Source organism: Eucalyptus grandis, chromosome 2 (genome assembly GCF_016545825.1).
Source record: "Eucalyptus grandis isolate ANBG69807.140 chromosome 2, ASM1654582v1, whole genome shotgun sequence".
NCBI lineage: Eukaryota > Viridiplantae > Streptophyta > Magnoliopsida > Myrtales > Myrtaceae > Eucalyptus > Eucalyptus grandis.
Window position 1 is genome coordinate 6,442,310 of NC_052613.1, and position 12,381 is coordinate 6,454,690.

At 37.6% G+C, this 12,381-nt stretch overlaps 2 protein-coding genes and 1 non-coding gene across 3 annotated transcripts; 2 read left to right on the forward strand and 1 right to left on the reverse strand.

The window, feature by feature from the left end:
- The first annotated feature begins 336 nt into the window (after window positions 1-336).
- Window positions 337-5,542, forward strand: LOC104419687 (putative pentatricopeptide repeat-containing protein At1g74580). The gene is given in 5 exon segments (XM_010031428.3): window positions 337-482; window positions 1,600-2,387; window positions 2,389-4,365; window positions 4,487-4,625; window positions 4,992-5,542. Coding segments are annotated over 2 exon segments (2,319 nt in total). The 5' UTR covers window positions 337-482; window positions 1,600-1,691; the 3' UTR covers window positions 4,012-4,365; window positions 4,487-4,625; window positions 4,992-5,542.
- LOC104434339 (pentatricopeptide repeat-containing protein At1g74600, chloroplastic) lies at window positions 5,438-9,790 on the reverse strand. The gene is given in 5 exon segments (XM_039306713.1): window positions 5,438-5,987; window positions 6,087-6,142; window positions 6,258-6,392; window positions 6,859-9,457; window positions 9,460-9,790. Coding segments are annotated over 2 exon segments (2,685 nt in total). The 3' UTR covers window positions 5,438-5,987; window positions 6,087-6,142; window positions 6,258-6,392; window positions 6,859-7,103.
- Window positions 9,791-9,888: 98 nt separating this feature from the next.
- On the forward strand, window positions 9,889-9,969 carry TRNAL-CAG. The gene has a single exon. It is a non-coding gene; the product is annotated as a tRNA-Leu (tRNA).
- Window positions 9,970-12,381: the final 2,412 nt, after the last annotated feature.

Genomic DNA, 12,381 nt, shown 5'->3' on the forward strand with positions numbered 1-12,381 from the left:
TGATACGTATAGTAAGTTTCAAGTTTCAAAACATAAGTATATATTTATTGTCATTTCTTTTAAAAGCGTGTGAAAAAAATTGACATTATCTAAAAATGATGTTATCAAAAATTTTATCTTAATTGTTTTAAAAATGAGAAAAACATGCCTACAAACAATATAACTATATATATATTGGGAAGGGGGTTATGCCAATGTCACCAATTAATTAAAATACTGTATAAAAATATTTCATCTGTTAACTATTCCACTCTATCTAACTATACATAAAAATAATATGACATTTCATTCGTGCGAATGTGATATGATATGGTCTTATTTTTGGTATCTTAACTGCTTTTCCGCTTCTTTTCGTCTCATCCTCACCATCTTCCTTCCTCCTTGGTCACCTTCGCCATTCTCGCTTGATCCTCAAAGCCACCTGCCATCAATTTCTCCATTTTCGCGTTGATTTCGACATCGTCGGTTGATTGCTCAACTGGGTAAGAGTCCTACCTGATTGGTTTATCCCTTCATGGTAAAACTGCTCGTGCTTGTTATGTGTTCGATGGAATTCCTAGTTGAAATCGTGACCTTGATGAGCAGCACAGAGTGAATGTTGCAGTCGGTCTTCTATGAACATGAATTTCAATCGCAGTTTATGTGGGAACGTCGTTTAGCATGGGCGAGGAGAGCAAGCGAGTGTTCAGCAGCGGGATACAGAGCAACTGTGCATGCCCATAACCCGTTTGACGAAATTCCTGTGTGAAATGTTGAGTTTTCACGTGCGATTGTGGAGCAGATTCGACGAAATCATTGTTGGATTAGTGGGTGTTGAAGGGGAAAACAAAATTGTTTTCTATTAACATGACTTTCAATCCATTTTTTATTACAAAGACTCAGTTTCCAACAAATGTACTCATTTTATTGTAGTTTTCTTGCTTTCAGTTACTTATTTTGAGTACACGCGGTGTGTGTGGCGGTCTCTATCTTGAATCCTTCACCACTCTCTAATAAGTTTGTGTGCTCTCTGTGGTTGATGGTTTTCTGGTGGTTTTAGTTGGGTTTCTACAAAATGAGTTCGGAATGGTGAAATACAACACTCTTCAATGTCACTCTATTTCTGAAAACACGGCGTCCTCTTTTTCCGGTCTTCCGTCCATGCTCAATAGCAAACCCTTGCAATGCCCCTCCCATGCTGATGCAACTGTCATCCACTAGACTCAACTTTTCTGCAACCCTCACAGATTATCTTGAATTGCGTGGTGTTTCCTTCCCTGCAGTACACTCAATTCTCTTTAAATTTCTATGTCTCAATTCGCTTTCTTGTTTCACCAAGAAAGGAAGTCTATGCTTAGTTTCTTGGAAAGATTTTCCTTCATTAATAAATGATGATCTGGAAACTGAGGTGAAACAAAGAAAAGATCTATTCACCCACTGTTGCAATTCTTTTAATCATGTGGAAAAGTTCCGAACTTTATACGTGATTCAAGAGAATGATCAGTGGGGTGCCGATTTTTCAAGGCATCACTTTCTGGTTTCATCCTTTTTGCTGCTCTCTTTCCTTGATCCTAGGAATTGGTTGAACTCATGACTTATGTGTCTTTCTGTCTGTTTCAGGGGATCACAGGGATGTATGTGAATGGAGCAGAAAAATGTTCACATGGTTGATGGATTTCAAGCTGTCTCGTTGTTAGACAGCCGGTCTTGGAATGCGTCGTGCTATACTTCCAAAGCATGTGGCTGCAGTTGTTAGGTACCAAAAGGATCCTCTCAGAGCATTGGAGATGTTCAATTCAGTCAGAAAAGAAGATGACTTCAAGCACACGTTGTCGACTTACAAATGCATGATTGAAAAGCTTGGGTTTCATGGGGAGTTTGAGGCTATGGAGAATTTGCTCACAGAGGTGAGATCAAACATCGATAGCAGTTTACTCGAAGGAGTCTATATTGGGGCCATGAGAAGTTATGGAAGGAAACACAAGATTCAGGAAGCTGTCAATGTGTTTGAGAGGATGGATTTCTACAGTTGCGAGCCGTCTGTGCAATCTTACAATGCAATCATGAATATACTTATTGAGAATGGTTACTTTAATCAGGCCCATAAAGTTTATCTGAGGATGAGGGATAAAGGGATTGCCCCAGATGTGTACACTTTCACAATCAGGATAAAGTCTTTTTGTCGGACAGGTAGGCCTCATGCTGCTCTAAGACTTCTCCGAAATATGACTTCTCAGGGTTGTGAGCACAATGCTGTTGCATATTGTACTGTCGTTGGTGGGTTCTATGTAGAGAATTACCGATGCGAGGCATATGAATTGTTTCTTGAGATGCTTAGTTTAGATATTCATCCTGATATCACAATATTCAATAAGCTTATTCATATACTTTGCAAGAATGGGGACATCCAGGGAGAGCAAAAAGCTTTTTGCCAGTGTCCTGAAGAGGGGATCAAGTCCAAATTTGTTCACATTCAATATTTTCATTCAAGGACTTTGCAGGAAAGGAGCTCTTGTTGAGGCTGTGAAGTTGTTGGAAAAGGTAACTACAGAGGGATTAACTCCAGATGTTGTCACGTATAACACTTTAATTGGTGGCTTGTGTAAGAATTCTAGGGCTGTGGAAGCTGAAAGCTATTTGCATAAAATGGTGAATTTTGGGCTTGAGGCAGACGACTATACATACAATACTATAATCAATGGATACTGCAAAGTTGGCCTGACAGAAAATGCAAATAAAATTCTTAATGAGGCCGTTTTCAAGGGATTTGTGCCTGATCAGTTCACGTATTGTTCTCTTATTGGTGGATTCTGCCAAGATGGTGATGTCAGGCGTGCTATGGCTTTATTTAATGAGGTATCAAGAAGAGGAGTGAAATCTAATGTTGTTCTCTACAATACAGTGATCAGAGGCTTGTCCCAGAATGGGCTTATAATGGAAGCCTTGGAATTAATGACTGAGATGTCAGAAAATGGTTGTTCCCCCGACATATGGACATACAATCTTGTTATTAATGGACTTTGCAAGATGGGCTGCGTATCTGATGCTTATGGCCTGATGGATGATGCTATAGCCAGAGGGTACATTCCTGACATTTTTACTTTCAATACATTGGTTGATGGCTTTTGCAAGCAATTGAAGTTGAATAGTGCAATTGAGATTATAGAGAGAATGTGCAGTCATGGTGTTTTTCCCGATGTGATCACATATAACTCATTGTTGAATGGCCTATGCAAGGCTTCAAAATATGAACATTTGATGGAAATATTTGACACAATGATAGTGAAACAGTGCGTCCCCAACATCATTACTTACAATATACTCATTGAGAGCTTGTGCAAGGCTCGCAAAGTAAAGGAAGCTTTGGATTTGCTCGATAAGATGGAAATAAAGGGGATTGCACCAGATATTGTAAGTTTTGGCACACTGATTAATGGTCTTTGTGATCAAGGGGAGCTCCATGAAGCCTACGACATTTTCAGGAAAGTGGAGGAGCACTATAAGGTTTCTCATACGACAGCAACATATAATATAATGATCAATGCTTTTCTGGGAAAACTAAAAATTGATCTGGCAGCAAAGCTTTTTAATGAGATGAGTGTCAAAGGTTGCATGCCCAACAGTTACACATATCGTGTGATGATTGATGGATTCTGTAGAGCAGGGGATGTTGACTCAGGGTATAAGCTTCTACTCAAAAAAATTGAGAAGGGTTTTATTCCAACACTTGCTTCATTCGGACGAGTAATAAATTGCCTTTGTGTGAAGCATAGGGTTCGTGAGGCTGTTGGGATCATTCACCTTATGGTTCACAAAGGTATTGTTCCTGAGGTAGTGAACACTATTTTTGAGGCTGACAAAAAGGAGGTGGCTGCGCCTAAGATTGTTGTGGAAGACTTGTTGAAGAAAAGCCATATAACTTATTATACTTATGAACTTCTCCATGAGGGTGTTCGAGATAAAAAGATGCTAAAGAAGATGCTTCCAAGTAGATTCTTACGTGATCCAAAGAAGATGTCCTCTTCTGTTTAATACATCAATATCTTGAATGCATGGAACAGTCATACATTTTGCATGATTTTAGTTCCAAACCTTGCGAAGCTTCAGTTTCTATTGCCATGTAAGAAAAGGTCTACTGGCATATCAACAAAGAAGACATTCAACAGGATTTTACAAGGATGTGGAGACATCCTGATACTATGTCAAACTACATGAGCACTCATGTATAGAATCATAACTCTGTCATAGGCTGCTCTTTCCTTTGTTGACAGAATTAACATGTCAGCAAGCTCCTCCACTGATAGTCCTGGGTACGTAGCTTCACTTGGGCTGAGATCATCTTCATTCAACTATTGAGGCTCCAATCTCTGTTGCCATGGAAGCTAGGTAAGGCATTTAGCTACCTCTTGGTGATTAAAATCCTCATTTCTGGTGAAATAAAGACTTTTTTTTTCCTGATATGGTAGTGCTCCATATAATGCTTACTCTTCCCTCCTCTCCACGTCAGAATTCCCCATGTCTCAGAAATCTGCACTACAGGGAATCCTGCCCATCTGGCTTCTTCAGGCTGAGTTCACCAGATATTGAGATTGAACACATTTGTGCGCTCCAACTCTGGTAACTTGCAAGGCACTATGCTAAGTCCGGTAATGTACATCCTCATTTCTCTTGGTAAATAGAAATAGTGGGACATTTTCATTTTTACTTATCTTAGTGCTGTATTTCGTTCACTCCATTTAACCTGTAGATTCTTTTTATTCTCTAATAATCAACCATATATATGTCAGACAATCTTGTCAAACATTGTAAACTTCTACCAAATTGCTTAGAGAAATATGGCAATGTCCCTTGCCTTTGACAGTTTTAAATTTTTCTGAACGAGAACCTATGATGTTGATAGCTCTGATTGTTGATTGGGCTTGAGTGATTTGAACTAGTGATGCCATTAATTTTTACATACAGAGCTAGACAAACTCAAACTCACATCTTCTGATTCATCCACTTCATTCCAGATTGATGAGGTTGCAGCATATTTCAAGATTGGTTTACATGGAAAATGAATTGCAATGGATGCCTGTTCAAATTTACTAATATGCAGGCCAGTCAATGGAGAAGAATGAACCAGTGAGGACAGGCTTATTAAAATGAGAACGTGACCTCAACTCTGCTGACTAGTTATTCAAGGCTAGGTGCAGCATAAGAACGAGAGCTTTGTGCTGGTGGGCATCTGGAAGTGAAATCTGTTTCATAAGTACTGTGATATGATGGGTGGAACATTTACAAGCCTGCGAAGAGGATGGGAGATAGTCATCATATGTCATATTTGGTTCAGCACTACACATTTATTTCCTGGAGGTACTTGTAATCGTGTATGCTTTGCATTTACCAATCACCTTTTCCTTTTCAAACAACTGTTTGTCCTATCTTATTTTAGCAATGACAAGGAACGTAATATTAGTTTCCATTCTAAGTTTTGGAGTCCTCCCTGTGTCGCACAAAACTTTACAAGACATCAATTTGTCTTTTATCACATACAAGTGGAAAGAAAACCTTTCATTGTGGATACTATGAATGCTAAATGTCTCTTTTAACAGATCCGTACCGTTCTATCCTTACAAAGCAAATCAACGTGATACGCCACATGTATGAAGAATATTCCCATCTCTGATCTTAGTTGTCGCTTTATGACCTGTCAGCCACTACCATATTCTTCTTAATGAAGCGATCCATTTCAGAACAAAGAGAAGCTTTTCTGAAATTGAGAAACGGTTCCGTGTAGTGGTAGTTGATTCACACCCAAAACTTTAAAGGCCAATAATTACCATGTAGGCTGATAGATAAAGGGCTGAATACTTTGGATCATCTACAAACACATGGTCAATAAATCTACTTTCCCGCTTTCGCATATGTGATTTCTCCGTTGGATACTCTGAAACCTGTATCCAGTTGATTTAGTCCGATTCGCCATCATTTGGTCTATCATCACTGTATTTGCCCATGGCCCAAACCTGCTAAAGATGGAGCTAGGTCAGTCTTTAGACTTCTTTCATTGTTTCTCCAGTTCTGACCATTTATGCGAGAGATATAGAGAGAAAATGAGAGCTCACTTGATTTTGCATGGAAGAACATCCAGTGTGGTCATGTCGGTAAGTTTGATGTCCTGCTGCGATCAAAGACACAGGCAGGATCTTCTGTGAAAATATACTAAGATCATAACATGAACAGCTACGGAAACGATGGAAAAAATTATCACCGGGAAGACCAAATTTATTCCTTACCTTTTCACTTTCCATGCTTCTTTCAGGAAAGCAACATGCCGCACTGTTCTAAGTTTCTGCAGGCGACACCATGATTTGATAATGCCTGAATCGAGCATCTAAAATCCAGCATCATTGCATTGTTCCATTACACCACTGTGATAATACGAACAAAAAGGCATGGTCAAGATGAGCATCATGCAGAAGAGCAAACAATCACTAAGCTATCGAGTATTAAAGGAAATCCAGCCTTCACATCTTAAAAGTCCTACAAAGTAAAAGCCAGCAAAGAGGGAGCTGGCAAAAATGAAGTGATAGTTCATATAAAGAAGCTGCTTGGGAACTCCAAGCACTACTTCTTACTATAAAAAGTAAATATTAGAGACTATGGTTGAATACAAGATAGTGATTGAGGAACATGGTTCCTTTGGTCATGTAAATCACACCACCTAATTCCCTTGCATAAACTACTCTGTTAATCTAAAGGAATGGTTAAACATGCTCAAAATGCAGTGCTGGTAAGCTCAACTTAAGTACTTAAGACACTGGGATGCTGACTCACGAGCTTATAACATTAAATAGGGAACAACGAAGTTAACATGGAAGATACTGTTTAACTGACATCTGTCTGTTGTCAGGATTGCCAGCCTGAGAAGGTTCGAGGAATGGGCTATGACATGTAGCATCCAGAATCCGGATCCTCTTCTTGACACATGTATACGCAATGGAAACAAACATATATTTGCCTAGTTTGCTTCCTCAAATTATATTATATCAGGTAAAATCCTTGATCACCGCATGAAAGTGGCACAAAAAGTTGCACAAGATCTGGACATCCACCCAATTGAAGTCTCAAAGTATTTTTATTCAAACAACACTCCAACCAGGTTCCTTCTTTACTTTAGCTCCTTTCATCGAGCTTCTAATGTTCATGACTTCTCCCCACTGGCCCAAGTCAGCGTAGATGTTTGACAAAGAAATATAAGCTCCAGCATCAGATGGCTCACACTCAGTGATCTTTTTTGCTGCTAGTTTTCCGAGCTCAATGTCACCATGTAATTTACAAGCAGCAAGCAGTGTCTCCCAAACCAGAGCATTAGGTTTGATTGGCATGTTGCTGATGAACCTTTCAGCCTCTTTAATTCTCCCCGAGCGACCAAGAAGATCGACCATACAGGCATAGTGGCGGTAGTTAGGCTCAATACTGTAATCCTTAACCATCGAATCAAAATGGAAATAACCTTCTTCAACCAAACCACTGTGGCTACAAGCCGAGAGAACCCCAACAAAAGTCACTGGATCAGGTCTCATCTTCTTTCTCTTCATAAGCTCAAAGAGCTTCAAGGCCTCCTCACCTATTCCATGTCTGGCATAACTCATGATCATTGTTGTCCAACCAATCAAATCAGGTGCATCAATCTGATCAAATGCTTTAACACATTCATTGATGCTCCCAAATTTGGAGTACATTGCCACTAGTGAACTACCAACAGCCACATTGGAATCCAATCCTACTTTCATTGCATAAGACTGCAGCTGTGTTCCTATGTCTAATCTGTTTGTAAGAGTAACAGCCTGAACAACAGATGATATACTGAAGGAGTCAACAGCAAAATTAGCCTTGAGCATCTTGTGAAACATCAACAATGCCTCCTCAATGTACCCATTCTGGGCATACCCCAAAATCATTGATGAACATGCAACGTCATCCCACAAGGGTAATGAGTCAAGTAGCCTTCTTGCCAATTTCAAATATCCACATCTGGAGTACATCATAACAAGAGCACCACCAACTGTGATCTCTTCACCAAATCCTAATTGAATAACTTTGGCATGAACTTCCTTGCCTTTGTGTACTGAGTTTAGTGAACAGATTGCGGTTAAAATTGCAACAAAGGTCGATTGATCAGGACTATTCCCCTCAAGCAGCATATTTCTGAATAGTCGAACTGCTTCATCTGGAAGATTATTTTTAGCAAAACCAGCAATCATAGATGTCCAGGAGACATTGTCTTTTTCACAAATTTGCCCAAAAATTTCATATGATTCTTCCAAACTATCACATTTAGAACACATTGTAAAAAGTGAACTAGCAACCGAGACATCGAAGACCAAGCCACTTTTAATAACATGAGAGTGGACCTGTCTCCCCAAGCTTAATGCATTTACAACACTTAAGAGACTGGAAGTACAGTACTTATCTGGTCTCACACCTTCCCGTAACATGCTCACGAACAATTCTACAGCCCTTTCAGCATCATTAGCCTGTGCGTGCAGAGATATCATAACTGCATGATTATTGGGATTTCTCATCCTTTCCATTTCTTCAAGTATTAATTCGGATGAATCAACAGCTCCAACTTTGCAATACATATTGAATAATGAAGCCCCCACCGCAGGGTCCAGGTCAAATCCACATTTAATGATCAACGCATGGAATTGTGTGGCAGTTTTAGTCAATCCTCGTCTGCCACTAGAACTAAGTAAACTAGTAATAGTAAAGGTGTTTATTTCCTCCCCCAAACTTCTCATTTCTTTGAACAGTAGGACTGCAGAAATATAATCATCCAGCTGCACAAAACCCGAAATCATGGCAGTCCAAGAAACAACACTGCGGAAACGCATCCGAGTAAATATCTTCATAGCTCCTTCCATATCTTTGCATTTGGCATATAAATCAGAAAGTGAAGTATTTACGTACACGTCATAATTTCCACACTTGATTATCCACCCTTGGACCATCTTTCCAGTCTGAAGGTCTTCAAGCATAGCACAGGCAGTCAGGACACAAGGGAAAGTGAAACTATTGGGCAGAAAAGTGCCATGACGACACAATTGCTGGAAAAGATCCAAAGCAATCTGATTCTCTCCATTCCTAACTGCCCCTGCAATTATAGCATTCCAACAAACCACATTCTCACACGACACATCACGAAACACCCTCAGAGCATCGTCAAACCTATGGTTCTTCGCCAGCAAATCAATCATCCCAGCTCGAACATAACCATTCGCACGGAAACCTTTCCTCAATGCCAGAGAATAGACTTGCATACCATTCCAGGAAGCTCGCAATGCAGTACAAGCCGAGATAACACTTCCATAAGTTATCTCATCAACATCAAAACCCAACTTATGCATCCTGCAAAAGTGTTTCCACGACTCCAAGAATAATGATTTCTTATTGAAAACTGAAATGAGAATGTTCCAAGAAAAACACTCCATTGAGGAGCCGTATCAAACAGATTGAGTGCATATCCCGTGGCACCACATTTACAGTAGCAGTCCATCAAAGAATCCGCAATGCCCACTTGGGTTTGTAAAAGACGCGTTTTGAGCAACTGGGCATGCAAAATTTTCGTGTTTGGCACAGTGCACTGCCTAGACTTGATATAATCATCGAAGATGACAAGAAGAGGATCGACCGGAGCGATAGCTGGTTCGGGTTCTCCATCGATGAGCGATGGAGGGTCGATGACGGCCAAGGAATGCTTGAGCTTTACAGCGGATGATGACGAAACTTTCTCGCGGATGTTGCGAAGGAGGAGAGATTTCATTTGGGTTCGGAGAGGAGAGTCCAACAAAATTGAGGTTTTGAAGATGAGCGGGGAGATAATGTATATGTATATTCTGTCGGAACAAGGTCACACAGAACGTCAAGATGGCCGAGTTGGTCTAAGGCGCCAGTTTCAGGTACTGGTCCGAAAGGGCATGGGTTCAAATCCCATTCTTGACAACCTCTCTTTGCTTTTGTTTTTTTTTTTTTTTTTTTTTCTGAATTGAAACGAACTTTTAATTTTTCTGTGAATTGAGAATTTAATATTTTGATGACACAAGAAATTGATATACCCATCGCACGGTTATTCACATTTGATTCGACCAATATATGACTAGTTTGTTTGGCATTGTGGTTATTTTAAAATCCCATTTGGAAAATACATTTTTTTCCTCAAACGGAACTTTTAATTTTTCTGTGACGTAAGAATTTAATATTCTGATGACACAAGAAATTGATATATTCATCGCATAGTTATTTACGTTTGATTTGAACAATACGTGACTAGTTTGTTTGGCATGGTTATTTCAGATTTATTTTCTAGTAAATTTATTTAGTGTAGAAGAAGAAAATATAATACATAAAATTCGTTCTATTTCTATTCATTCTACTACAGTTTCTTTAGATTTGTCACTGTAAATTAATCGATAGCTAATTAGCCTAGATATATGATATGATGAGGAAGGAATTCAATTCTTAACGATCTCTCTTTTGCATTTTTTTTTTTTCCTACGAATTGAGAATCTAATGTTCCAATAACACAAGAAATTGAACAAGAAAATAAGAGAAAAAAAGAAAAAAATTCATTGCACAGTTATTTACGTTTGTATCAAAAAAATATATGATTAGTTTGTTTGGCATGGTGGTTATTTCAGATTTATTTCCAAGTAAATAAAAGAAGAAAATGAATTACATAAAATTCGTACTAGTTCTTTTCGTTGTAAATTAATCGATAGCTGTTTAGTCTAGACATATGATACGACGAGGAAGGAATCATATTTAAAAATCTCCACAACGAGACCAGAGAAGGTGTGGAGTAGTACCAAAAAAAAAAAAAAGTTATGCTGAAAAGTCACATTTGCACATGCTTCCACAAATTTCACATTCGTGCTGAAAATTGGATGACACTTAGAAGTCAAGATAAAAACGACACAAGCTATATACGAAGCAGCAAATCGATAAAGTCGAGGACCAAAATGTAATTTTCCTTTTCTTATTTTGGGCAAATGACCCCTAAATTTCGATCAAATATACAACGTGACTCCTGCATTTTTAATATATTTAATATGATTCCTAAAATTTGCTTGAAGTTTAAAGTGATCCCTAAATAAGGATTATATTAAATAAATTAAAATTTTATAAATATTTTCATATAATTCAGAGATTATATTAAATATTTATTAATAATTAGGGACCACATTAAATAAATTAAAAAATTAAGGACGATATTATTTATTAGACTAAAGTTTAGAAACTATTTTGGAGGAACATTATACGTTGGATCAAAAGTTTATGAATAACTTATATTGTTAGCCTTTTCATTTTCAAACCATGCTTGCAGTGGAGACGAGGTTTGGTGGTTTCGAGAAACAAGAACGATCCTAGTCAACGAGGAAGCCCGATCTCATCTTCTAAAAATTTCTTTCCTTTTTCTATTCCGTTTTTAAATGGAAAGGTGATCCTTGTACAACAAAGACAATGTCGGAAATCCGGAGCAGATAATTTTCTTTGGCTACATTTAGTTGTCCGAATTTCTAATCGAGATAAAACTGGATATAAAATCCTAAGATTTTTTTTTTTATATTGTCAATTGTTTGGTGAATCACAGTATTAAAGTCGGATATATTCACACAATATCATGTACATTTTTTTTTTATATAAATGGCATGTCATTATAATTGAACCTAAATATTCATAAACGGAGATAATAAAAATCTCTCACAATATTATTCCTTAATTTATTTTTATTTTATTTTTCCTCTTTTTTATATTATCTTCTTTATTATTTCTTTTTTCCCTTCATCATTCTTTAATAAAATTTTATCAAATAGTAAACTGTACTAACATACCTAAAATACAAAAATACCTAAAATATATAATGAATATAAATATTTAATTTATAAATTGAATGTTTATTATAAGATAGAATTAAAGTTGAATATATAAATTAAAATAAAATTAATTAAAAATAAATTTCTATTTTTTATTTTTATTTCTTAAATTAGAATTCCTGCCCATATCCTCATTATATCCCGACTTTATCCTATCTTGAGCAAGTACCAAATGTAATATATGATAAATTATTATTCGAGAATCAATGATAAGGATGGAAAAACATATCAAGTGAAGTGCATTCATTGTGGGTCTGTGCTTAAGTATCATGTTACTAATGGTACTTCTACAATGAGGAAGCACTTGACCACATGCAAGAGGTTTTCACGTAATGTAGATAAGAAGTAGAAATTTTTTGCACCATGTAATGTCGACATAGTTAGCAAGGCAGGAGGAGATTCTAATACGATAGCGTTTTATCGACATGGTCGTTTAATCAGGAAGTAGGCAAATGCTTGCTCTGTTCATCATTCTTGATGA